The 27,843-nt window shown below is 43.3% G+C and overlaps 1 protein-coding gene across 2 annotated transcripts in view; it reads left to right on the top strand.

Annotated features, from left to right (window-relative positions):
• The window catches only part of CHCHD3 (coiled-coil-helix-coiled-coil-helix domain containing 3), a 215,007-nt gene extending 189,105 nt beyond the window's left edge, over positions 1 to 25,902 (top strand). For both annotated transcript variants that reach the window (XM_038752093.1, XM_038752092.1), the window contains 2 exons: positions 14,273 to 14,408; positions 25,164 to 25,902. In XM_038752093.1, the coding sequence (XP_038608021.1) occupies positions 14,273 to 14,408; positions 25,164 to 25,187 (160 nt within the window). In that variant the 3' untranslated portion in view covers positions 25,188 to 25,902. The remainder of the gene's footprint in view (positions 1 to 14,272; positions 14,409 to 25,163) is intronic.
• The last annotated feature ends 1,941 nt before the right edge of the window (positions 25,903 to 27,843 follow it).

The raw sequence follows: 27,843 nt of genomic DNA, 5'->3' as shown, positions 1-27,843 counted from the left end.
TTGTTTTTTGGCTGTGTTTTCCCATGGTACTTACTAAGCACATACTATGTACCAGGCACCGTACACTGGGCGCTGGGATGGATACAAGTTAATTGGGTTGGACACAGTCCGTGTCCCACAGAGGGCTCACAATCTTAATCCCCATTTTACAGATGACGCCCAGAGAAGTGAAGTGACTTACCTGAGGTCACACAGCAAACGGGGTGGAGCCGGTATAAGAATCCAGGTCCTACTGACTCCCGGGGCCATGCTCTATCCACTAGGTAACACTGCTTTCTGCGTTATGCCAGCCCAGCAGTCTAAGACAATGAAGCCATGGGCAAGGTTTTGCAAAATCTGCCTGAAGCCAAAGCAGTTCTCTGAAGGGGTCCCCTGACCTCTTCCCCACTTGCTCCAGAGTCTGCATTCCCATCCCGGGTCCCTCTTTACAGAAGTGCTGCTTCCAGCCCACAGAACTCACTGAAAGGAGTTGAGAGAGAAGGAAGCTGAGCACTTCAAATAAAAACACAAATCAGAAAGGTATTCGGTGTCGTAGCCATACCAGCTCTAGTATAAAATCAGCCCTGGTCAGACATAGAACTTATATTCAGCACGGTTAACTTTCTCATCCGCGCAGGTTTCACCATAAATGACTTTTGTCAACCGGAAGTTCTAGAATGTGGAAGGACCCCAAAAGCCTTGTCTTTGCACACGGGTTGTTCTTTAATAATTACTTTTAGACTGTAACTGAATTTGAGCTAAATGGCCACCTTGGTATCCAAAAGAACCACAGAATGGATGACGCAAATTCGTGAAGCGTTCCATATTTTTCCTTCAAGGCCCTATTGAGAGCTCACCTCCTCCAGGAGGCCTTCACAGACTGAGCCCCCTCCTTCCTCTCCCCCTCCTCCCCCTCTCCATACCCCCTGCTTTACCTCCTTCCCTTCCCCACAGCAGCTGTATATATATATATATATGTTTGTATGTATTTATTACTCTATTTTACTTGTACATATCTATTCTATTTATTTTATTTTGTTAGTATGTTTTGTTTTGTTCTCTGTCTCCCCCTTCTAGACTGTGAGCCCACTGTTGGGTAGGGACCGTCTCTATATGTTGCCAACTTATACTTCTCAAGCGCTTAGTACAGTGCTCTGCACCCAGTAAGCACTCAATAAATGCGATTGATTGACCTCCCTCTCCCCCCACCCTTTTTCCATCATCATGTCTTTGTTACCTACACTTGATGAAAGTGATAAAATTTTGTTTCAGTGACTCCTGTCTTTGGCCTCTAGTGAGACGGTTGCCAAGGACACCATTTATTGCCAGTTGTGAGGATCGTATCTCTTTCTGCTATTATTCATTCAGTTGTATTTCTTTCCATTGTATTTATTGAGCACTTGCTGTGTGCAGAGAACTGTACTAAGCGCTTGGAGAGTACAATACAACAATAAACAGACGCAGTCCCTATAAGCCATCTGCCTACCAACAAAAATGGGGGGTGAGGGGGCAGGGAGGGGAAGGATTTTAATCTATTCTGTCCAGTGCTTCCTAAACAATGCACCTCCTTGGGATATTTCCAGTTGTCTGTAGAAACTTTATTTGCAGTACTACCATTTTTAATTTCAGTGAGCATGCACAGGTATACTCCCAAGGTCAAAGGCCTGAATTAAAGATGGTTGCCCCATAATTAGAAGCTCTCCACTCTTCTGTGTTTGTGTTTCTGTGTTTCACCATGCCTGGTTAGGCTGAGCTTGGCAGTATACTGTACACAAAATGATGGAATATGAAATCTAAAATGGCAGTATCCTCACCAGTAGGTACTCTGCCCCCCCAACCCCCCACCAGTCAAAAGAAAGTGGAAAATACTCATCTAACTCCAGTCAACCCCTCACCTAAGCCATCTCCTGCTTGTAATGAAAACCACACCTAAGCAATCTGAATGAGGACTTTTTACATTCTCATCACAGAGTTCTCTTGTGTAAGTGCAGGTTACTTGCATTTTGCAGCTAGAAATTTGTGTGCGTTGAGATTTTTCTCTTGCTCCTTGCCGTCTCTCACCTAATCAACAGATAAAATTGGTCCCACCTTAGAAAACAATTTGAAATGGATTTGTATTGACCAGTCAAAATTACTTTTCATTTTTGTGCCTAAGTGTTCTTCAGTGGTTCGGGGGAGGGGAGACCCAAGCCTCCCAACTTGAATAAATGGACAGCTAAAATTTTTAATTAACATTGGCCCTCCTGAGCCTACCGCTGATGGTGACCATTTGATTTTTTTATCCGAAAGTGACATTTGTCACACTGACAGTACAGAAACCCGCTGAGATGAACTGAAAGCCGGTTTCCAGTTTGTGTGAAGACTGGTTTTTAAGCGATTAAAGAACTTTAACTGCGTGGTGTCTAATATTCTTCATGTGTTAAACCTGTTTTATATAGGGTTGAACCTCTATTAAAACAAATTAGAAAATGGTTTGCCACCCGGCCTGTTGAGCAACCCCGTACAGTCCAATTCACAAATAACATCCCTGCTACTAACACCGAGTGAATCCATGCTAAGTGTAATTCTTTCAAATTCAATTCCATTTATTCACAGTGGGGAGTGCTGCTCACCAGGGGAACCCTGACTATTAGGTTGAGGAAAGAAAGGGTATGAAGGTTTGCATTAATTTCCTACCATGTAGCAGAGATTTGATTTTAACAGGAGTGAGGCTTTTCAGTCTCTTTAGCCAAAGCGCATATATCTGCAGTTGGTAACGCAAGGGAAGGCGTACGCTTCACTACCTGTTAACTTTGCTGCCGTCGCCCTTTCACGGTAATAATGGCTTATGTTAACGCCACCTGACTTGAGATCTCCAGGGTGACAGGACGCGAAAGCAGCTCATCATCGGGGAAGCCAACGAAGCCTCCGGATTGGGTGAGAAATGCATCATTGGGTCTTGCAGTAATACACTGTCATCACTTGATAGTAATCGCTCAGATTCAGATTTTAAAATACTCCCATTAGAGGCTAATCGCATTTATTTGGAGCGTTTGCCTTGTTGTTTTTACTGCCCCTCTTCCATGGTGGGTCTCATTCATTTCAATGAACAGCAGCAGCCCAGATTTTAAGCCAATTTGCTAAGGCTTGGCTGTCCTCATGAAAAATGCTTAAATCCAATTTATGCCACACAAGGGGATGAGATTTAGGTGATGTGTTGAAATTCAATACCTTACACTTATGACATTAGTATTGAGTGCTTTAGTTAATCTTTGCAAAGGGGAAAATGTTTGTATATCAGAATAGTTTCATTTGTTGAGAAGCTACAAGGTATGTATGTGTGCATCATAGAAAAACCCCTACAAATTCAGACGCTCGCCATGTACAACATTATTAAGCAGTATAAATGCAGTCTGTGAAGATAGAAGGATACAGTGTGCTGTCACTCTTGTAGAGTTGGTGATGTGGAAGCTATTTTAAGTACAATGGAGTAAACTCTTTGAACCAATAGTGGCTTATTTGTGGAATTCTCAGGAGGGGGGGAAATATTAGCTTTTGGGTGATCATCACGTTACGTGATTCTTTCCCTTCCCCTACCTCCCTTTCCAGTCTCTGTCCCAGAAGGAGCAAATTTTTTTTCCTATTTCACCAATCCTGTTTGATGCTGAACTTGGAAACAAGTGAGAGAGGATGGCCCAGAATCCACGTTCTAGTGTGATACTTTTTCCCCAACATTTATCATGAACACTTCAGTTAAATCGGTCTCCCCAAATGAATGGAGGCTGCTCTCCATCTAATCTCCCAGGGAGTTCAAGCATTAGTAAATTTGAAGCACCGTGGCTTATTCGAAAGAGCATAGGCCCGGGAATCAGAGGAACTGGGTTCTAATGTCGTACCTGCTGGGTGACCCTGGGCAAGTCACTTAACCTGTCTGCTGCAGTATCCTTATCTGTAAAATGGGGATTAAATCGTACTCCCTCCTATTTAGACTGTGAGTGCCATGATGGATAGGGATTGTATCTAGTACCCCAATACTTAGTATAGTATTTGGCACCGTGTGAGTGCTTAACAAATACCACAATAATTACTATTAGTAACTGTGGTACTCCTTAGGTTCCTTGGAGGAAAAGCATTCTTAAAGACCACGTATTATTTTATATGTTTGCGGGTTTGGTTGGGTTTCATTTCCCCTTGGCCTCCCTGTACTTCTCACCTTCTGAAGTAAATTTGGTTTCTATGGAAACTGTGTCATTGGTCTAGATGAAGTTTCCTTACCCACAAGTGCAAAATAAAATCAATCTGGACAGTGATTTTCTAATGAACACCATGGTTGGTGACTCGTACAGTCGGAGCTCATTTGAAGGGCTCTCATGGAGCACGGAGGGAGAGGGTTGGCTCATTTTGTAAATATTCCTGCTTATGAGTAGTCACCTGACTTTTAGTCGCCCACATGAAGGCAGTCTGCTGGCACTCTGTGACCTCTTTACCGATAGTCTTTTTCTTTCCCTCCCCTTCCCTACCTGTTCCTTTGGGCTTGACATTGACCCCTGCAGCCTTTTCTTACCCACATATGTGCTAATAAGGCTAAAGAGGTCACTAGCCCAAGGCCCAGTCTGTTTTTATGAATCAGCCCCCTCTTCTGTGTTATAAGGGGATGGAGCCTACGGGAATTGTGTATATTCTTGTTCAAGATTCCCCATGGCCCTCTCTACCGCTTTTCCAGTGGTGTGACTCATTTGTGCTTTGCAAACTGGAAGAAACCTCTCCCCCCTTCCTGTTGCCCTCTCCCTGGAAGGCGTTAGGTAAGAATTAACTCAGGGTATACAATATAATACAGTCTATAAAGCTGTCTGTTTCAAAGTGGGGGTGTCATCGGGTGGCATTTCTACTGTCTGGGAGCCCTCTGGTTTGAATCTGCACGGTGACAAGCAGCAAGCAGATCGTAGCGAGTTAGCCTGGACTACCTGGAGCCAGACGGCTGTTCCGGCGGGATTTGAAAGCAGATTTGGGGGCTTTTTGTTGGTTGAGTTGGGATTCCTGTCTTTGAGAATAGATTGACTCTAGCCCAGAGGCTCTACGTGCCATCTTTTCATTAGCATTAAATTGAATATTTTCTTGGGGAAAGTCAATCGTGCTGCTTACAAAGCCAGGAACTTACTGGTTGACGGGTTGGGAAGCAGCGTGGCCTAATGGAGAAAGCACGGGCCTGGGTGTCAGAGGACCTGGGTTGTAATCCTGGTTCTGCCACTTGCTTGCTGTGTGACCTGGGTCAAGTCACTTAAATTGTGTGGGCCTCAGTTTCCTCATCTGTAAACTGGGGATGAAATATCTTTTTTCTCTCCTACTTAGGCCGGGACCCCATTGAGGCACAGGAAGTTTGTTTGACCTAATCAGGTTAAACTTGTATCTGCTCCAGCACTTAGTACAGAGCTTGATACATAGTAAGCACTTAGCAAATACTATAATTACTGTTATTGTCATTAGAGGGCAAGCGTACAGGCAGAGGGCATTTTGAATTACATCCCAGTTTACCATGTCATTTTCTTTTTTTTTGCACTGCAAAATACTTCAGTGATGGCTGATGGCTATTTCATGTCATTGTGACGTTTGGTACCACAAAATGTTTCAAGGTGACATTATGGTTGAGAATCTGGATTCATCGCATCAAGAAAATTCGCAGTCTGGTGTCTCCCAGAAGCTATAACTTACTTCCGTTCTAGTCTCCTACAGTTTTATCACCATGTGAGCGTCATGTTGAGGTCTGAGAGCACTCCATGTGTGTGCAGAGAATGGTTGAGTTATGGTTGCAGGAAATCTGATAACTTCTTGGTTTTTGAATTTTGAAAGTGGGTGGGTAGGGTGCAGAGAGGCATTCACATTCTCATTGTTCAGATCAGTAAACTCAGGCACGGATTCAGTGTCCTGATTGCTAATTCAGTGTTTTTCTACTAGGCAGTTGGGTCTTTGAAAGCAATTTCATATAATAATAAGAATTGTGGTATTTGTTAAGTGCTTACTATGTACCAGGCACTGTATGTACTATGCAGTGGGGTGGATACAAGCAAATCAGGTTGGACATAGTCCCTGTCCCACATGGGTCTCACAGTCTTAATCCCCATATAGCAGATGAGGTAACCGAGGCACAAGGAAGTTAAGTGACTTGCCCAAGGTCACACAGCAGACGAGTTGCAGAGCCAGGATTAGTAGCCAGGTCCTTCTGTTTCCCAGGCCTGTGCTCTGTCCACTAGGCCACGCTGAATATGTTACTCAAGAAAACACTAAATTCAGGAAATTTATATCAGAAATTGACTTTATGAATGTGGTATTGTCAATCAGTCAATCAATCAATCGTATTTATTGAGCGCTTACTCTGTGCAGAGCACTGTACTAAGTGCTTGGGAAGTACAAGTTGGCAACATATAGAGACAGTCCCTACCCAACAGTGGGCTCACAGTTTAAAAGGGGGAGACAGAGAACAAAACCAAACATACTAACAAAATAAAATAAATAGAATAGATATGTACAAGTTAAATAAATAAATAAATAAATAGAGTAATAAATATGTACAAACATATATACATATATACAGGTGCTGTGGGGAAGGGAAGGAGGTAAGATGGGGGGGATGGATAGGGGGACACTATCTGGGAACAAGAATAGTAAACATTTCATTTTTTAAAAAATGAATCAGATATGCATACTTTATTCCCTTGGGGGAAAGCATCAATGCACATCAGGCAGATTCAATGGGTAGCTTTCCCCCTGAACCGCAATTACCATTTAGTCACTTTTAGAGCTGCATAACCTCTCCCAGTATGCCTCTCCCCTGACTGGCCTTCCTTCCTCGCTCTCTTCTCTGTCTTCTCCCGCAATCCCGCTGGCTCCAGTTCCTGTTTAAAAAATGCCCTCCAGCAAATAGGTAGCCAAGTAGTAAACAGATTAGTGACTTCTTTCCTTTTTGATCTATAGGAGATTTAAGCAAAGCCGGTCTTCTAGTGGCCCAGATAAGTTACTGTGGGAGGAGGCTCAAGGGGGTGGGAGCAAGGTTCCCAGCAAGGTTGGGAAAGAGTTTGCAAGCCACATCTTCCCTGCTGGCCCAGAGACTATTAGAGAGCCAAGTCTAGGCTGGCACTCTTAGGGGCATGTCAAAGCGGTGAACTCTGTGGCTAATGAAGAGAGCATCTGGCCAGAGTTCACTCATGTTAGCCAATAAAAAACTGCTAGTTGCTCACGGGGACCCGGTGGCCGGAATTTTTCAAAGATGAGCATGTGTGGATACTTTTCTCCCTCCCTAAAATGAGACATATTTTAGGCCTTGATGAAGAATAACAAGATAGTTGCAGGGGGAGGGGGCTATAGAAACAAATAAGCCATTTCATAACCACTGAGGACGTACTGCATCTTAAGTTTTCGAAATGTAATGGACTCTGTACTTACCATTAAGATTCTCGAAGTAATCTGGTCAAATATTTATAAAGTCAGCTATAGTGGGGTAGTGTTTTCACTCATAAATAACTCCTCTCTGCATCTTAAACCTGATAGAGGCATCCCAAATGGTAACCGTGTGACTCTCATCACATTACTGGGTTTTGTTCACTCATTGATGTACTTGTCCACTGGGATTTCAAACTTAAGGGTTTTTTTGGCCCCAGGTGTTTGTTCACTCTATTACAAATATATTTAGTGAAGGATTAAGGGAACTATTCCCCCTTCAGACATTGCAACCATTTTACAACGGAAGATTGACTCTCTACAATTTTGTAAAGGTTTTCAATCTCTTCACATTTGACACTACTTTCAAATGAACAGGATGCCCTTGAGACTGTAGAGACTTTAAAAATGTATTGTTTTCCTTGTGAAGATGGTGATTTTTGAACAGCAGTATTATTTAACATCTTTTGAATGGTAACAATGACCTCATCATTGTATGAAACAGAGAAAGAAGCACAGTCCTTGCCTAAAGGGTTTTTGATCTAAAGAAGAGTGATTTGAGTTGATTTGTAGGAAAATGTCAAAGATGATGGTTAGATTTGCATTTATTTTCATTCATTCATTCATTCAATCGTATTTATTGAGCGCTTACTGTGTGCAGAGCACTTGGGAAGTACAAGTTGGCAACATACAGAGACGGTCCCTACCCAACAGCGGGCTCACAGTCTAGAAGGGGGAGACAGACAACAAAACAAAATATATTAACAAAATAAAATAAATAGAATAAATATATGTACAAATAAATAAATAGAGTAATAAATACATACATATATACAGGTGCCATGGGGAGGGGAAGGAGGTAAGGCGGGGGGGATAAAGAGGGGGAGGAGGGGGAACCCTCCCTTTTCCTTTTTAAATAAAAACTTGAAAGCCAGCCTGCAATAAAATAGTTGTGGAATTTTAAGTGTTATGAGGACTTTGTGAAACGTACCATGTTCCACTGAATACTTAACTTCTCTCTGGACTGTTTAAGTTAGGTGACTTTTAGTAACACTCCCTCTTTCCTGAAGTTGGTCTAGAAAAGCCCAGACTGGGAGAATTGTCCCATCTGCTGATAGAGTTCTCGAGATGGAATTAAGATGAGCTGGAAGAATTAGCCCTAAAGAACCAGTACATATTTATTACTCTTTTTATTTATTTTACTTGTACATATCTATTCTATTTATTTTGTTAGTATGGTTTTGTTCTCTGTCTCCCCCTTTTAGACTGTGAGCCCACTGTTGGGTAGGGACTGTCTCTATATGTTGCCAACTTGTACTTCCCAAGCGCTTAGTACAGTGCTCTGCACACAGTAAGCGCTCCATAAATACGAGTGATTGATTGATTGACAGTATGGCAGAGAGCAGGGCACAGCAAGACCTAAACTGGACTTTCCAGGAGCCAGAATGCATTCCTTTTACTGTGTTTCCCCCCAGAGATAAAACCTGCCCAATTTTACTCAACATTCTGTTCCTCTTCACCTTCATTCCAACTATGGATAGTGATTGTGGGGAGGAAATTGAAAGCCCGTGACACCTCTGTGTGTTCCCATTTCTATCCATGGTAGTTGGCCAGGCACCATGGGACAGAGGTGATGTCTTTGTTTTCTTTGTCCAGGGCCTGGATCGTGGTAAGCATGTATTCATCCAGTAGTAAAAATGGAGTCCTTTACATGAGCTGCCTCAAGCTCAGATGACCAGATGTCCCAGTTCTACCGGATTATGCTGTTTTTAGGGCTTTTGTTTGCGACAGGAAATCCTTCCACATGGGCAGCCTATTCCCTTTTTACATTTCGCCATTCAGTTCTTTTCCCTGTTGATCCAGGCTTTTTTCTTCAGAGGCAAGAGATAAAGCATTTTCAAATGCGCTATCATTATCCTTCCAGTGATTTGGGTTTAGGGAGGAGATTATTCATCCCTTGGTATGCAGCTGGTCAAAACTTGTTAAATAATAAAAATGTACATGGATGGATTTCCGATTCTTTTGGTGTAGTACGGTAGAAGGTACCACTAGTTAGAGTTTGCTGAGTGCCGAAGTGGTTAGAGAAGCAGCGTGGCCCAGTGGAAAGAGCCCGGGCTTTGGAGTCAGAGGTCATGGGTTCAAATCCCAGCTCCGCCATTTGTCAGCTGTGTGACTTTGGGCAAGTCACTTAACTTCTCTGTGCCTCAGTTACCTCATCTGTAAAAGGTGGATGAAGACTGAGCCCCCTGTGGGACAACCTGATCACCTTGTAACCTCCCCAGCGCTTAGAACAGTGCTTTGCACATAGTAAGCACTTAATAAATGCCATTATTATTATTATTAGTTCACTTGACAGAATGACTGCATGAATTGGGTTCATGGTCATTATGTCCAAGGCACAGACAGCTCATTGAAGTATACATAAGTAAACATAAATGAAAACAGAAAAGTAACCTTCTACTCTCAACCATTCTTGGGCTTGTATAAAGCTCTAAACTTTAATCATGGAAGCTTGATTATGGCCTGTCTAAAAAGTCCTTTCTGGAAATCGTGAGGACGATAACGTTAGGTAGTTTGAGGGTATCATTTTCACATTTTATGTTGGTTAGAATGTACTGGTTCACTTTTCAGTTTGGAGCGAGTGTTAGGGAACTGCCATTGAAGGGACATGCCAAAACAAGGGGGGAAATATATTTTGAATAGGACTGGTATATTTGAGATATTTCATATGTTCTTTCATGCCCCTTATCGGCATTGCCTTTTATGATGACTTTTATGATGATAAGAGATATGCAAGACGGTGAATGAATGAGTCTAAGTACCGTACACTATATTGCAACTTCGGGTTATGAAGAGCAAGAAAGAGGAAAGTTCCTGCCCAATGGGGTTTCAGATATTGAAGGGTTCATGAGAGATGTTTGCATTCCTCTTGGGTGCAGCAGTCGGGAGGCACTGAGTCTGCTGTCACAGCCGGTAAGTCATGCAGAAATCTAAAAATGGTGGAATTAAGTTAGTAAAATCTCCATGTATTTTAGGATAATGTGCATTCATTATGCTTGGTTTCTTAGGGCTGGGGTGGGGGGCAAGTGTACCTTCTAATCTCAAATCCTGTGTAAGTGCAGCTCGCCTTCCAGTCAACTTCATTTTCTCATCTGATGCTAAGGCCACATGACTTGACACCTGTCCACATGTTTTGTGTTTGTGTTAGGGACCGTCTCTATATGTCGCTAACTTGTGCTTCCCAAGCGCTTAGTACAGTGCTCTGCACACAGTAAGCACTCAATAAAAACGAATGAATGGATGAATGAATGAATAAAACAGTTTGGATCATATGATGTTAAAATAGTCTCCTTGCAGCCACAGCCTAGCACTGCCCAGGGAAATGGGGGAAGGCTAGAACCCATGAGGAAATTTGTAACCCCAAAACAAAAATAAGACACCAGCAGCAATAGTCATCAGCTTTAGATCAACAGCAAAATTAATGGCTGTTGTCCTGTTTTCATCCTTTTTGATTGGGTGCTACAGGGAAGCCACAAAAACACCTGGAGGTGCATCATATCATCACCTTATTTTGGCCTTACCTCGTAACTTACTATAAACACAACTTATGACTTGGAATCTGGCTATCCCGTAAAACTGTAGATTGCTTTGGGCATCCACTTGAAATGTATTTAAGATAGAATTTGGTAAGGCAGTCTGGTTTCCAGCTAACATGCCCTGTAGGAACCTGATCAGCAAATCAAATTTCTGCATTCAGCTTGGCCATTTTCTCTCCTTTTGTATTGCATTATGTTGCCTGCAGAATTCTCTTAGGGCTCTTACTGTGGTCTGACCACCTGCAAGAGACTCCTGGCTCGTGAACCCGTGCCTGCAGTGAATGACCTTTTTTTGGAGAGAAGGAGACTGGGTAATCTTTCAGGAGCGATGGCTACTACCTCACTGTCATGTAATCGGTTCTTTAGCTCTCTAAACAGAGTGGAAGGAAGCAATCTTTATTATTTCTTTTCTGAACTTATCTCGCTATCTCTCCCATTTGCCCATTTACGTTAGCTGTCCTGAAAAGAGAGGTAGGTAGTTTCCGCTAAATGTTAATGCTCAGTTGCATAGCAGAGAACTCCCCAGAGATCCAGAATCCATGACAGAGACAGTAAGGAAACGAGGAGACGCAGCGTGGCTCAGTGGAAAGAGCACAGGCTTTGGAGTCAGAGGTCATGGGTTCAAATCCTGGCTCTGCCATTTGTCAGCTGTGTGACTTTGGGCAAGTCACTTCTCTGGGCCTCAGTTACCTCATCTGTAAAATGGGGATTAAGACTGTGAGCCCCCCGTGGGACAGCCTGATCACCTTGTAACCTCCCCAGTGCTTAGAACAGTGCTTTGCACATAGTAAGCGCTTAATAAATACCATCATTATAATAATTATTATTAAAACGATCAACAGAAAGTAAGTCATTAAAGCATTAATGATCAGATCAGAGAGTTCAGACTGCTGGCTATGTCTGATGATGGGATTTTTACCAAGACAGTATCAAAAATTTACCCAAAATACCATTTTCCTTGGAGCCTGTTCTCTCATCAAATCACAGTGCTTCCACACCCTCCCCCAGAAACCTCTGCTAACATAAAAGATTTTACCTTTAAGAATATTTTTCCCCAGTTTCCTGTCCAAACTTACCTTTATACCACTTTTTACACACTCCCTTTTTACTGCCATCCCCAATTCCTCCCACTTTGCGGAGGGAACTTTCAATCAGCCATTTTGTCTACTTTTATCGAAGTCTCGCTTTCTGCATTTAGATTTCCAACTCTGCTTTCTTCCACCGCCTTTCCAGCCCCTTCATCAGAGCTGAATTATTTTTCCTTCAGAAAATCTGTATTCTCCAAATCCTCCTGGCAACTCAGTCTTCCTTTCCCTGCACAAAAGACGCCCTGACATCTTGCCTGTTGTTATGATTGTTCACTAATAGTAGCTTTATGCATCAGCGGGAAAGAAAGCATGCGACAAATCAATTGCTGACTGTATGGAGGGTTTACCATAATGCATATTGGGAGCATCTCTGAAATTCTTTCCTGAATGGAAGGTGCCATGACTTGTGTTTTATGGCCTTCTAAAGTTAGACAGTAATCTCATTTAACGTTTTCCCAAAGTGAAAACAGTGCATTAGGACAGCAAAACAAGCAGAGCAGATCAATACCAAGGCAGAGCTTTCCTCTCACAGACTAATCCGAGAGAATGGACAGAGTCTGCTCCAGGAACTGGGGGACATTTGTGTTTCCCCCCAATTCCCAGCTCTCTCCCCCATCATCAATATCAGGTTGAAACGCACGAGAAGATGGATAGAGTGAAGGAGCGTATTAAAAAGGCCTTCTGATTGTAAGTGATCATCAGACAGGAAGCTTAGGGCCCTGGAAATGAAGCAGTATTGACTTATGGTGATAAAAGTATATTTTGACACATTTCAAATTAGAAATAATGCATAGACTTTAAATTGTGCCACTAATAGCACAACTCAGGGTAAATGCTCACATCAGGGCTAAAATATACTTTCAAAGATGTACGTGTTATTAGATGAATTATAGAGAATATGTGAGTGGTCGTTTTTATTTTAACCACCTTTCAGTCAGTAATGGTGCGAGGGGACATATCATCCCTGTGAACTGTTAGTAACGGGAGTAGCGGTGGCTCCATTGGCTCTTTCTCTTTCATTTTATTTTAGTTTTTTAATCTGATTGAGCATTTGTATAAGATTATAAATCCCTAGCACTGGAGCTCAGTTAGTATATGCAGGTCAGATGAGGCTCAGCTTTGCTAGAAACTGAGAACCTCTGAAGCAGTTAGAAATCTGAAAACTGTGTGTGCCCTGATGCTCATCATATTTTATTTGATATTGATACAGATGTGGGCCCTGCCGTAATCAGTCAGTTACCGGTGTTTTAGAAACAAGTGTTTTCTAAGCACAGCTGGCTCCTTTTAAATGCTGATGTTCATGGTGGAGGATTAGAAAAATCCATGTCCACAAGAATCCAGACATCTGAACTTTATCTTGAAGAGTGGAAACTCCGGGGACTGAATTAAAAGTCTCTCTTAGGTATTTCACAGAGCTGTAAAATAATGAATAAAGACAGTATAGGTGATGTCATATATAATCAGGAAATTAAACTTTTTTTTTCCCCTGTATGCTCTACTTCCTTAGAGAGTCCCCTGGACTGAATTCTCTAAGGAGTAGTATCATGTTTTGCGTTGTGTTCTTCTGCTCCAGTAAAATGTATAGCTGCCTAGGGCAGTGGGTGAAAGGAGCAAATAGTTGGCTGGGAATTCCTTTGGGTTTTTTTCCTCCACCCTCTTGGGTCATTTTGAACTCATTAAAATTCCAAATAATGTCATTTGGAAGTTATTTTGGAGAAGACCACTTTGCACTCCATGAACAGAATTAGTATAAAAGATAGGAAGCTTTCAATATAAAACAAAAGTTAATTTGGAAATATGAATCCCTAGATTAAATGGAGGGATACTGTCATCAATGGCTGATTCTCCCTCCATCATGGTGGTAATTTTCCCTTGTTTAATCACAGCTTTTGGTCCCAGTAGGCAATGCATTTTATCCTACCTTGCCATCTTTTATCTGATGCATATTCTAAATTGTGTAGTGCAAAAGTCATCTGTCTCTGTGAATCACATGGCAGTGGATATACTTAGGGTAGCAAATATGAAATCTACTCTCTCTGCTATTTAACTACCTTGGGAGTTATGGAGCATTGGAGTTGATTCTCCTATTGACCATCTTCCCACCTTAAAAAAATTTGCCATCAGGTGATTATCTTATGCTTTTTTTTACCTCAGATAGTTCAGAAGCTGTTCACTAATCTCTGTATTTTCTATTTTCAGACGATACGAGACTCATCCGGTCTGTGCTGATCTGCAGGCTAAGATCCTCCAGTGCTACCGACAGAACTCCCAGCAGACCCTCAACTGTTCTGCCCTGGCCAGCGAATACCTTCACTGTGTCAATCATGCCAAAGAGGTGGGTACACACGTCCAGCTAACTAAAGTGTCCTAAAAATTAAAACTGGGAAGGACCGATTAGAACAACTGTTTGCTCTGCCAGCCTAGCCAGTGTAGAGCAGTGGCCTTCTTCATCACATCTAGTGATCTCTTCCATCTTGTTTTCACATGAGTTAAGCAGTGGGGCAGCTAAACTGATATGAGTACTTCAAGTTTAATTGAACCCTGAATGTCATTAAATCAGGACTTCTGGGCAAGCGGTTTGGGGGTGGATGTTTTTCAGTGAAATCTATCATTTTTGGCCAAATTTCCCTTTGGAATGAATCAAGCTCTTATCACCAAACTTGGTGTGGCTGCACCAGAAAAGCACAGGTATTATTTCAAGCCACGGTTCACATATCTCATTGCCCAGCTCAACTCGTTGGAATCCTAGCATAAGCCCTTCAACCTAATTAACAGAGAACCTCTGAAGCTTTTCCATCTCTCCCCTGTTCCTCCATCCTGCTTGCTCTCTGCCATGCCCTGGGAAGTCATAGAGGGAAAAGAGAACGCACCCAATTAATGGAAACTCTACTGGGGTCCTTTAACGGAACAATGTAAGGGTAGTTTCATCAGGGAAGACTTTAGACTTTGCGTAACCAGACCAGTACCTGTGCCTGACTTAGTGGCGGCTCACACCTCACCAGTAGTCTGTGTCTCTAACAACGTCATATTTCCTCAGTGATCCCGACGCTGTCACTCACACTGATACTTCAACGCCATCTTCAAAAAGCCCTTCTCATGGTTTTCTGAGATGGAGTAATTATTAATTAACCAAATATCGAGTGAACAGCATCCTACCACCAAGTGGCTTATTTATCTACAACCAATCACTTTTGCAGTTGGATTAGAATTGTGCATGAACTTTTACAAATTCTTTCACCCTTTCTCTAGTGCCTGATGCTTCTTCTTCTTCTCTTTCCTCTTCTCCCTCAACTCCCCTAGACACCAATTGATCTTTCATTCAAACCATGAACCATTTCAAGAGGCCAATCTTTTGCCATGAAGCCATCATTCTCAAGCTTTGGATAGAGGAAATTGTGGACAAGCCACAGACTAGTAGGAAGTGTTCCCACTCCCCTTGGGTTGACAGCTGCATCATTTTTTTTTAAAGTCCTCAAGTGGAGGTTCTACTTTTATCCATTTTTTAGAAGCACCAAGACCTCCCCCCCCCCGCCCCCCATCACTGCCATTTTAACATATTATTGCATGGCTTGGAGTTGGCACGTCCCTGGCACGTGATTATTTGAATCCAGGGCCACTGGTTTGGAAGGGCAAGGGGAGCTACAAGCCCTTGGTAGTTGGGGGAGGAGAGTCCCAGAGGCCTGTGCCCATTTGGAATTTCTCTCCAGTTTGTGGAAGGTCCCATGAATATGGCCTTCATTTGTTTGAGGAAAGAAGAGTGTAAGATTTTGGCCCCCGAAAAGAAAACATCTCATTGAAATTTTCGTCCTCCCTCCCAACCATCTTCTCTTGTCTGTGTTCATAGCAACACTGGTATTCCACTATTCCCAGGACACCCGTTTGCTAAAGCCAGCCGGATAGCAAAACTAATAATGAAACCTGAAATAAACCACCCATTCTGTCTCGGACTCTTCCAAGTGCTTAGTACAGTGCTCTGCACACAGCATTAAATAAATGCCATTGGTTGATTGATTGTTTGCCTATCATGTAAGTGGTTCAGTCATTGAGTCCAGGATTGTGTTCAACTACGAAAAGGGTAGGAAAAAAAGATTTCTTTCAGGTGCCAAACTCCCCATAGCTGACCACCTCATCAGCAGGAGCTTGCGGTTGAGTCCCATGCCATGTCTCTGCCACTTAATGTGCTGCTACTTTAATAATATCCCTCAGTGTATATTTCTAGCCCTCTGTAAATATTTGCTGGCTGGTGCTGGGAATGACTGATTAACAACAGCAACACCAATTAAAAAAAAAATCAAAATCTATCAAGAGCCTAGGCTAACCTTTAAAAGGCCGGTATCCTAGCACTCCTTTCTGTGGGTATCAGCACTCATACATTCCTTATATCATTTCTTGTATCAGCACTCGTACATTTCTTAATGGTAAATTAGAGGTTTTCCCATAGATTCTTTTCTAAAAAGGTCTTTGGTGGAGGTAATAGTAATGATGTGAAGTTTGGCTATTTTATTTGTCAGAATCCGCTTCCGACAGGCACCTAACAAGCCCGAGCTGCCACATTCCCATTAACTGAAGCACTTGGGACCTGTTAGTCAACACAGGAATCTCCGAATTTGATATTAGTGTCATTGTGCAGTACGGGGAGTTGCTGGAAATATTAGCTGTGGTGAAGTGTATGTTTCAAGCCCGCCATATGCCATAAGTATGTGCTTAGGCCCAATGCATGTGACTATTAATATCGATGAAGTGGCGGCTGAAAGGAAAATTGAAGGGCTGGGTTTAACCTGCTTGCGGACTGGTGTAAACCCTTCCGGTATTTGTAGGATTTCCACTTTCCTCTTTCGGCAGTTAATTGTTGCCAACCCACTAACATGTAATTTCACTTTGATTCTTTGCATTTATTCCATGGCAGTGCTGTTTGCATTCATTCATTCATTCAGTCGTATTTATTGAGCGCTTACTGTGTGCAGAGCACTGTACTAAGCGCTTGGGAAGTACAAGTCGGCAACATATAGACGGTCCCTACCCAACAAGGGGCTCATAGTCTGTAAGGGGGAGACAGACAACAAAACAAAACATGGCCTGATAGGTTTAAAATAAGGAAAATAAAGCTTATCTACCTAAATCCCTAGAAGCATTACATATTTTTGCTTGAAAATCTTGGGGAACCTTTGAAAGCAAGCTATCGAAAACATTACTTAAATGGTATTTGGAATGCCACTCAGAATCACTCAGCTTTATAATTTTTGTGGCCTTCTCTTTTATTTTTGTGGTTGTTATTTCCATAAGTGACGGAGGAAGTAAAATTGGATTTCCAAATCCAGGAGCCCTGTGAAGGGTTGGGAGGTTGTTTTTTAATTTGATCATTCCTTACAGCTTTTTGAGGGAATCGGAGGAGAAAGACAGGAGGTACTTCTAGAAAGACTGAGGACAGGTACCTGCAGAAGAGTGCTTTCTTGGTGAGTGCTGAGGCAAAACAGTTTTCCAATAGCCTTTATTATTTTCTTTCTCACTTTCCTTCTTTCTTTATAAAGAAAATAAAACCTATTGGAAAATGTTTGCCTCAGCACTCACCAAGAATATATGCGGTATATAGAGAAGCAGCATGGCTCACTGGAAAGAGCCTGGGCTTTGAAGTCAGAGGTCATGGGTTTGAATCCCGGCTCTGCCATATGTCTGCTGTGTGACCTTGGGCAAGTCACTTAACTTCTCTGAGCCTCAGTTACCTCATCTGTAAAATGGGGATTAATACTGTGAGCCCCGCGTGGGACAACCTGATCACCTTGTATCCCCCCCAGCGCTTAGAACAGTGCTTTGCACATAGTAAGTGCATCATTATTATTATTATTATTATTATTATTTGTCTGTGCGTGTGTGTTTTATATATAAATATGTGTGTGTGTGTATATATATATATATATACATATACACTATAGGAGAGGGAGAACTCACAAGGCACTAATCAGAGATGCAGGCTAGACAGAACCCCAGGTGCTAGTGATGCCGAAGTGGCCAGGAAGATCTGATAAATGGAATCATAAATGGCTCTTTCCGGGTGCCCACACTCTTCCCTCAGGTTTTCAGTATCCTCTTTGATGAGTGACGAGGCTAAATTATACCATCACAACCTCATCCCCTTGTCTAGTCTAGGGTGCCAGGGAAACCAGAAGTAAAGCAGCCATCGTCGTTCACCGGGCAACCCCTGAAGGGCCAGCCAGCCCTCTTGAGTTTCTCTTTATGTCAAAAAGAACATGTTGTGCCTAGTATACTGTACAGGGAAGTAGCAACTAGATATGTAAAGGGCACATTAGGTCATCTGGTCCATTTTCATACTGTTGCAAGATTATTCCCTGCAGAACAAACTCAATGGCTTAGTCCACTCCTGTTTTGAAATGACTGACGTGGCAGGACTTGCACTACTCCCCATGGGAGGCACTTCCACGGTATTAGATCCTACTGATGGGAAAATTTCCAGCTCTTCCCCAGCCCTGGTTTTCCTTTGTTCCCTTTTTTCCGCATTGTCAAATTTATACTTCTTGAACCTTCTTCCAGCGGTGCTTCACGTACACAGGGATGTCACGGGAAATGTAGATTGTTCTTTCCAATGTATTAATCCTTGTGTGTTCATCGTAATGGTAAGGGCATTTTAAAAGATAATTGTTATCTCTAGCACTGAAACTACCAGCTAACTAGACATGATAATAGTCATTAAAAAGTGACTGGGAACTCTCTTATGTGTTCGGCCCTGATTTGTAATCTCTCCTACCCAGAGGCATCAGCCTCACAGCTTTTTGAGGACCACCTAGGGATGGATTTCTGCATTTCTTGACTTTGACATTTGGCCTGTTCCCGTTCTCCTCCTCTGTCTTACCATTGGAGTCCCCTGGCTCTGAGCCAGAAGGGAAGGAGGTAACAGATACCATTGTTATTATTATTTGTTAAGCACTTACTATGTGCCCGGCACTGTTCTAAGCACTGGGGTTGATATAAGATAATTGGGTTGGACACCGTCCATGTCCCAAATGGGGCTCAGAGCCCAGTGGAAAGAGCCTGGGCTTTGGAATCAGAGGTCATGGGTTCGAATCCCGGCTCCGCCACATGTCTGCTGTGTGACCTTGGGCAAGTCACTTAACTTCTCTGAGCCTCAGTTACCTCATCTGTAAAATGGGGATTAAGACTGTGAACCCCACATGGGACAACCTGATCACTTTGTATCCCCCCCAGCGCTTAGAACAGTGCTTTGCACATAGTAAGCGCTTAACAAATGCCAACATTATCATTATTTTTATTATTATTTCACAGATGAGGGAACTGAGACATGGAGAAAATAGGTGACGTTCCCAAGGTCATCCAGCAGACGAGTGGCAGAGCCAGGATTAGAACCCAAGCCCTTCTGACTCCCAGGCTGGTGATCCATCCACTAGGCCATGCTGCTTCTCAACTTGATCCAGAGTTGACGGTCCATACCCAGAGAGGGCCAACCTTCCAGGCAGGCTATGGCTGGTCTGAGTCCTGGCCCTTGAAAGCAGCACGCAAGCTCCTGCGTGCTCAGAAATCCTCCATCCAGAACCTGGTTTTCCAATCCAATTTGGTTTCCTGCTTCGGAGTCATCACCCCATCCAGAATCAGGGAGAAATCCTACCAGCTCTGAAGGGGAGATTCTGCCCCAACTGCTCCATTCTTGGTAGAGCGGATTCCACACTAGGCTCTTCCTCACACTTCATCATCATCATCAATCGTATTTATTGAGCGCTTACTATGTGCAGAGCACTGTACTAAGCGCTTGGGAAGTACAAATTGGCAACATATAGAGACAGTCCCTACCCAACAGCGGGCTCACAGTCTAAAAGCTTCAAGCTTCCTAATTTCCCCCACTGTCAGCCCTCAAAGTGGAGGAGAGGGAATACAGCGCTCTAGATAGCCCAACCCTGAATAGAGGTGAAAAACCACGATTTATGAGCCTGGGATTCAGAGTACCTGGATTCTCATCCTGACTCTGCCACCTGCCTTTGTGACATTGGGCAAATTACTAAACATCTGTGCTTCAGTTTCCTTGTCTGTAAATTTAATACCTATTCTCCCTCCTATTTAGACTGTGAGTCCCATGTTGCACAAAGACTGAATCCAACTTGATTATATTGAACTTTCCCCCATGCTTTGTATGGGGCTTGGTACATAATAAATGCTTAGCCAGTACCACAACTAGCTTGGCATGATGGGCAGTGCCCCTGGAGTGCCAGATGCTTCTATAGTGATTCATTCATTTGTATTTAATGAGTGCTTACTGTCTGGATAATGCAGGCTCAGAAATTCTTAGCCCCAAAAGTTTTCATCAGGAAGGAATATGCCTTATTGATGTTTCTTTCATGAAGCTTCCCCTCTTGGCACGGGGCATCTCTCTGCTCGAAAATCTGAGCAAAACTTCCAGGATGTGTCCAGCCTCCAAAGGTTAAGGAGCCGAGATCTGAGCGCACATAGGAATCTTCCAAACCTCCTCAGTACTGAGTATTTCTTGTGGGTCGAAAGTGAATTCTTGATAGGTCAATAATCTCCCTCCCATTTCCTTTTGAAATTCACATGTGTTCAGCAAATGTGGTCATTCGAGCCCCACGGTTTAGACTGTAGTGATGCTGCAAAAAGTAAATCCATGTTATTTCATTGTTTTTCAGGTAAATTTGAATGATAAGCGAGTGATTTACCCTGATCTAGAGGGAAAAATTGCTGCTTACCTTTGGCCTAGATTGAGATCTTTGGAGATTGTTATCCTTAGAGAATTTAGAGTAGTAAAGAAATTAACTTCCTTAGTGGACCTGAAGAAACAGGTTTTGATTATGTTGGAGGGCATCATGTACATCAACCTCTGGCATTTCTTGTATTGCATGTCTGCCTATGGTTCTTTCCGCAAAACGGCAGGCGGGAGGGTTTTGCTACATGGCACATTTTGGAGCCACCACCACCGACCTCCAGCTGTGAGATAGTCAACCCATTCCCCCACTGCCCAATGCGGGCTCCTTGCCCCACTTTCTTTCAGGGATTAGTATTCTCTAAGAACAAAAACTGAAAGTGATTTTTTCCCCTTAAGAGATGGGGGAAATGGAGTCTGGGCTGAATAAAAATGAATATTGCCATAGAAATTGGTTTTTGCTTTTCATAATGAATATTTCTTCCCTAGAGCTCACCTTTCAAGAGTTACAGTTGCAAAGTGTTATAGCCTTTTGCCCGTTATTGCAGCAAGGGCTCTAAGCAGTTAGGCTGTTTTTATATACTTCCTCTCTCAATATCACACAGGCAACATTTCCAGAGGGGCATTGGCAAGGAAAATGGCATCCAGGCTTGAGAAGTCAACTGGTGTTTTCCTCCAAAGCAGGAAAAACAAAGAACAACACTTGTTGGGGGTGGGCGGGGGAAGAGACAGATATACTGAAAACAAAAAGTTAACTAATCAGATTTTCAGATAGTGAGAAGAGGTTCTTGTGCCCAAGCAGAGTAGGCTTTGCATTCTTCATAAATTGAATGCATTGATTCCATTTTCTTCCATGCTCACTTATAATCTTCTCATTCTGCCTTCCATTCGCTCCCCATTTCTCACTCCACCAATGATCTCCCCTTCTCTCTCTGCCCCTGTGTCTCTCTCCCTCCCCTCCCTCTTCCTCTCTTTTTTTCCCCCCTCATCCCTCTTAGTAAAGCCCAGCACGCTATTTTGGCTAGGAAATCTAACACCCTGGGAATTCTGATGTTTCAATCTTCCCCTGCAGTGGTAGTAACCCTGCCTGCTTCTTACATTCAATGCTGTTGGTTCGCATTGGGGAATATTAAAACCTTTAATATGGTCATTAGGGGTAGGGCTTGGTCAACCACATCCAAAAAATAAAACTACTTTCTCTCTCTCTGTGATGAGTTGTCATAATTCCCATCGAATAGAATGAGACAGTGAGGCAGCTGAAACTACAGTGATTCAACCCAACTGAGAAAGCTGTAATTCAAAAATCAGTTGGAGAGATTATTATGTAAGAAAAATATTTGAGAGAAACTGTTAAGATCGTTTTAATACAGGGAAATGACACACAATTTGCCGTCTCTGGGGGCATTGTTCTTGTTTGACAATTCTAACTGCCAGTTGTTCCACAGTGGAGAGAACCAGAAAAAGAGAAAAAGAAGAGGGGAAAAGCCCAGTTTATCCTGTGTATGTGGTGGTGGTGGGTAATTCACTAGGCTGTTTGGGAATGGAGTTGCTGCAGTCCAAAATATGTGAATTACGAGCAAATGCTAGGAATTTCTTTTCCCCACATTGAGATTAAGAGTTAGCAGTTTCCTAAATGAAGGAAGCAATTTTTTATAACTTACAGTGCTTTTCCCTTGTTCTTTGGGGAATTTCCTATGTTAATTTATGCAGTGTTAAATTTATGCAGTGTTAAAATTCAGCCCAACAGCAGTTACTTACAGAAACCATACAGCGGTTGAAGGTACGCTTATTGCTAAAATATTGTCAGCTAGGCCTCAGAATACCCTAAATCTCTGTCCATGCCAGTGTATGAAATGGGATTCGGATGGCCTGTTTTGAAACTAGTAATACAGAATATTTCCAAATGACTTTATCTTCATATTTGCAAGTTGATGGTTTATCCATTAATGCTTCTGACAGCGGCAAGCCCACTTTGTAAGCATCCCACCACTCGATGGGCCGCACGTCCAAACTCAGTTTGACAGAACGTTCATGAACTGCCCCTTAAGCGTTCCAAGCTTCCCTTCTGTCCGTGTCTTCAAGGAGCAGTGTTTGATTCGGCTTAACTGCTGCTGTGTCTTTGGAGATTAGAATTTTAATACGCGCATTAGGGTATTACGTGAGTGTAGTCAAAGGGATTATTAAACAGTCTGGTTCTCTGGCCTGGTTTCATGTTTTTCATATATGGCTTGTTTGCACCTGTAAGCAAGAGTACCCGGCTTAGAAGGAATTCTTCTCCTGACCCCCCACTTTCCCACCCTCCCCCCAGCCCTGCTCTGGAGAGGCCACCACTGTAGAAATAACATGACGACCTCTTAACTGGAAAAGGCTATAGATTTTGCTTGCATCTTTTAGGGATTTTTTGGGAAATCTTTTAACATGCCGAACAGTTTTGGCAGCCTCTGTACCACAATTTGAAAACAAGCACAATTGTGTTTTACACACCCCCACAACGTAGCACTTTAGTGGGCAAATAGAACATATTTTCTGGCCAGAGTGAGCTAGCAAATCTAACTGCAATAGTGCCGTTGATTTCTCTCCGGATTTCTTCCAAGGAATTCAGTGAACTTTAACAAGGAGGGAGCTTGATTCCTCCCTTGGGGACCCAGCCCTTTTCCCAAGTTTACAACTGGAGCTTTGTATTCTCTAAACTATAAACTTGCTGTGGGCAGGGAACATGTCACCAGGTCTGTATTGTACTCTCCCAAGTGCTTAATACAGTGCTCTGCACATACCGTTGAATGACTGGTGATTTAAGCCAGGCTGGAACATAGCTTCCTATAGTCTTCTCGGAGTTATGTCTGCAAGGCACTGTAGGACACGGAGCAGGTGTTTCAGGGTATGTTGTAAGGTTCGCTCAGTTGCTGTTGGTCACTGAACAGCCCATGGCCCAGATACTTGCTGCTATTTGTGCTAGGAGGGCAGCCCGTAGGAGAGACATTACGTTGCAAACCCCTATCCTTCCTCTCTGAAAGGGGATTGAGTTCATTAACATAAATCACTATTATTTTACAAATAAAGATCTCTTTAAAAAAAAAAATTAAAGCAACTTCAGAGGCCCACTATTTGGAGGAGCTTCAACTACCATCCACGGGCATTCCGAAAACACCCAACACCCAAGGGAAGCAGTGTGGCCTAGTGGAAAGAGTACAGGCCTGGGAGCCTAAGGGCCTGGGTTCTAATCCCTGCTGCACCGCTTGCCTACTGTGTGACTTTGGGCAAGTCACTTAACTTGGGGAAGCAGCATGGTTTAGTGGATAGAGCACAGGCCTGGGAGTCGGAAGATCATGGGTTCTAATTCCTGCTCCTCCACTTGTCTACTGTGTGACCTTGGGTAAGTCACTTAACTTCCCTGGGCCTCAGTTACCTCATCTGTAAAATGAGGATTGAGACTGTGAACTCCACGTGACCAACCCAACCTGCTTGTATCCACCCCAGCGCTGAGCACAGTGCCCGGCATATAGTAAGCGCTTAACAAATACCACAGTTGTTATTATTATTTTCCGTACCTCCGTTTCCTCAGTTGCAAAATGGGGATTCAATACCTGTTCTCCGTCCTTCTTGAGTGTGAGCCCCATGTGGGACAGAGACTGTGTCCGGTCCGATTAACTTGTTCTACCCCAGCGCTTGGAACTGTGTTCGACACTTACTATGTGCTTAACAAATACCATTTAAAAAAATTTAAAAGGCCCAACAGCCAGGACTGACATTTCCAACCCCTTAGCCTTCCCTCTCAGAAACTGATAATCTTTCCAGTTTGTCACTTGCCTGGTTCTCCCCTTTATCTTATGCTCCTCAAACTCAAGACTGGGGTTTCTGCAGGCTTCAGCTGCCTGTCTTGTGTGTGAGGAAGGCGGGCCCGCTGGGCTTCGGGGAAATGAAACAAAGTCACAACTGAAGATCTCAGCAGGAGCATTCTGTCAACACATTTCGGGGTGGGACTTCTCTTCTTTAATCCAGGATCAACTGGGTAGCAGTTATACAACCTTAGGAACCCTTCCTTGGGTCTTCCTGCTTTTGGTCCAGGATATTCCTTCCAAGAGACATCCCAGGACATCTTGATCACAAGCTACTGCTCTCCTGGTGGCCACGTGGCCAAATATCTAGCTTTTAAGAGCTTAGGATAAGCATTTGGTTTGGCTGTTTTCACCCTGGATAGCATCGGAATAGAGTTCCTCACCATCTATGATGGCAGTATTTTGGAGCAGAAAAGGCAGTCCTCTGCCATCATCCCCCGTTGCCTTCATGCCGGGAAGGTGAGTGTTTACAAAGCAGGTAAAATGGGACTAAATTTTGCTGTCCGGGTTAGAACAGTTGCACGTTCCTTTCTGTTTTCTCAAGATGTCTAATCCTGTGCTTTTCATTTCTCGGCAGAGCGTGCTCGGGAGAGGAGGATAGAGCCGACTCCAAATCAAGCAAAAGCCCATCAACTTTCATTCCGGCGGCGGAACTTTTTTCTTTTTTTATCCCCCCCGAGAACAATCTAGCGGGCTATTTAAAGGGCAAGACCGGTAAAGAGACAATCTGGGAGAGCCGATTCAACAGCAGCAACTGTCACAACTCAGTCAGCAGGCATCCGAAAAGCCAGGACCTGTATCCGATTGCATCCGAAATCAGGCATCAAATGACACCGTTCAGTTGTAGTCAAACCCACGAATTTGTAATTGGAAGCGGGGAGGGGAAGGGCCAGCCTCCCCTTTTCTCTGCCCCTCCTCCATCCCCACCCCAAACCCCTTCCATTGATCACAGAAAAAAACCTCCCTCCCTGCCGGCCCTTAGGGGAGGAGCAAAGAGGGCCACGGGAGTGGGCAATAATCCGGCTCAGTGAGCTGGCCACTTCTGCTGGCTGGGTGGAAGACCATTTCTGTCCTTTATTCTTTGATTTTCCTCTCCGGTGTCTGAACGGAGCTGTTGATTTTTAATTTATCACGGAGATCATGTAACTGGAAAGAAAAGAAAGATGTCCCCCTCTTGCTGGAATAATTGTTTGTGATTGCAAGTAGAATAGGGTCCTTAATCAATGTAGACACAACCTTCCATCCTCTGCCGTGTATACTGACTTACCAGGCCTTACTGGGTATCAATAATAAATCTATTTTAGGAACGAGACCGATACTGTCGCCTGCGGCGTGAACTGCTCCTTTCTGCTGCGTAGTCGTCGAGCTTATGAGAGTTTAGATTCTTACTCCGTGGTGGTTATTTATATAAATGACGTCTTTTCTTGGCTCTCCAGTCTTATTAAGCAGGTAGTGATCCTCTGGTGTATTTCTGAAAGAGATGGGATTGAATGAAGAAGGCGCTACGGGAAAATAGAATAGCACAACTCTTAGATATGGGTACATACCGGCATTTATGGAGGCAGTGGGTTGAACTAGATGATCCATGTATGTGCCTTTCAACCCTAGGGGGTGGTGAAAGTAATTCTAAGTGGGGCTTTCGACGGGTTAAAAATCACCAAGGTTTCTTTCACTAGTTTCAGACGGCTAGCTGATCCCATGGAAGTTTAGGATTCTTCTGTCGTTCAAAACGGAAAGGGATAATCACTCCAGGACTACCTATAGTAATGGTATTTGTTAAGCGTTTGCTATGTGCCAAGCACTGTACTAAGAGTTGGGGTAGATATAAGATGACCTACATCAGGCTCACAGTCTAGAGGGAGAAAAGTATTGAACCCTCTAGTTCTATTGAGTTTGATTTGAGTTCAGTTGAGTACAATACTCAAAAGTATTGAGTTTTACAGATGAGGAAACTGGGGCACAGAGAAAGTAAGTGACTTGCTGAAGGTTGTGCAACCGGTAAGTAGCAGAACCGGACTTAGAATAATAGTAATAATAATAATGATAATAATGATGGTATTTGTTAAGCGCTAACTATGCGCAAAGCACTATTCTAAGCACTGGGGAGGTTACCAGGTGATCAGGTTGTCCCACGGGGGGCTCACAGTTTTAATCCCCATTTTACAGATGAGGTAATTGAGGCACAGAGAAGTGAAGTGACTTGCCCAAAGTCACACAGCAGACAGTTGGCAGAGCCGGGATTTGAACCCATGACCGCTGACTCCAAAGCCCGGGCTCTTTCCACTGAGCCACGCTGCTCACCTGCTCACCCTGGGGTGATACAAGCAAATCAGGTTGGGCACAGTCCCCGTCCCACGAGGCGCTCACAGTCTCAATCCCCATTTTCCAGATGAGGTAACTGAGTCACAGAGAAGTGAAGTGACTTGTCCAAGGTCACACAACAGACATGTCCTATGACTCCTGGGCTGTGCTGTATTAGGCCATGTAGACCCAACTGCCATTTCCTTTGAAGTCAGGGATGGCTTCTCCCCGCTTAGTTTTGGGAAAATCTCAATTGGGGCAAGTGAGTAGTATTTATGGCTCTTTCCGCCATATGACTCCCCTGACTTAATCCATCTGAACTGTCTCCTTTTCCCATTTGTAAGTGCACCTGCAGATTTGATTTGTATTCCGAGTGCTGCTGGTGACTTTCGTACTATAATTATCGAGATGCTTTGTGATTACAGTTTAATTGAAGGTTTTAAAAAAATGATTCACAGACAAGCTGGGTTCTTCTAAGTGTGAAGGAATTCTAGGGAACTTGAGGAGAAGCAAATTCTGGCACTCTCGGAATGGGATCCAGGTAACTGCCGGGGAGAAATAATAGATACACAAAAGCAAAATGTTTACACGGTGACTTGCTGTAGTGTTTACAAATCAGCTAACTCACAAATTCTCTTCTATAATGTTTTGTAATTGAGAGCCAAGAACTTGGCACGTCCCAGTCTGCCAGTTTGGTAGCTGGCAGGGAAACGCGGCCCCGAAGAGGCAGACATTGAAAGCCGGTTAAATTCCCTGAAAGTGGGAGAGTAACCTGTCGGAAAGACGCTCTCCCTTGTTACCAGTGGTTTATTCATTCACTCACAGCTGAACTTGCTGGCTAATGAGAGGAGAAGGGTGGTTCAGGCTGTTTGGGAGACTCCTGGGGTTATGAGACTTTTCTACAAGTGGATCAATCAATCGGTGGTGTTTATTGAGTGCTTACTATGTGTAGAGCA

This window comes from Tachyglossus aculeatus, chromosome 10 (genome assembly GCF_015852505.1).
Source record: "Tachyglossus aculeatus isolate mTacAcu1 chromosome 10, mTacAcu1.pri, whole genome shotgun sequence".
NCBI classification, from domain to species: Eukaryota; Metazoa; Chordata; class Mammalia; order Monotremata; family Tachyglossidae; genus Tachyglossus; species Tachyglossus aculeatus.
Note: the sequence above shows the minus strand (reverse complement) of the source record. Positions and strands in the feature narration are given on the sequence as shown.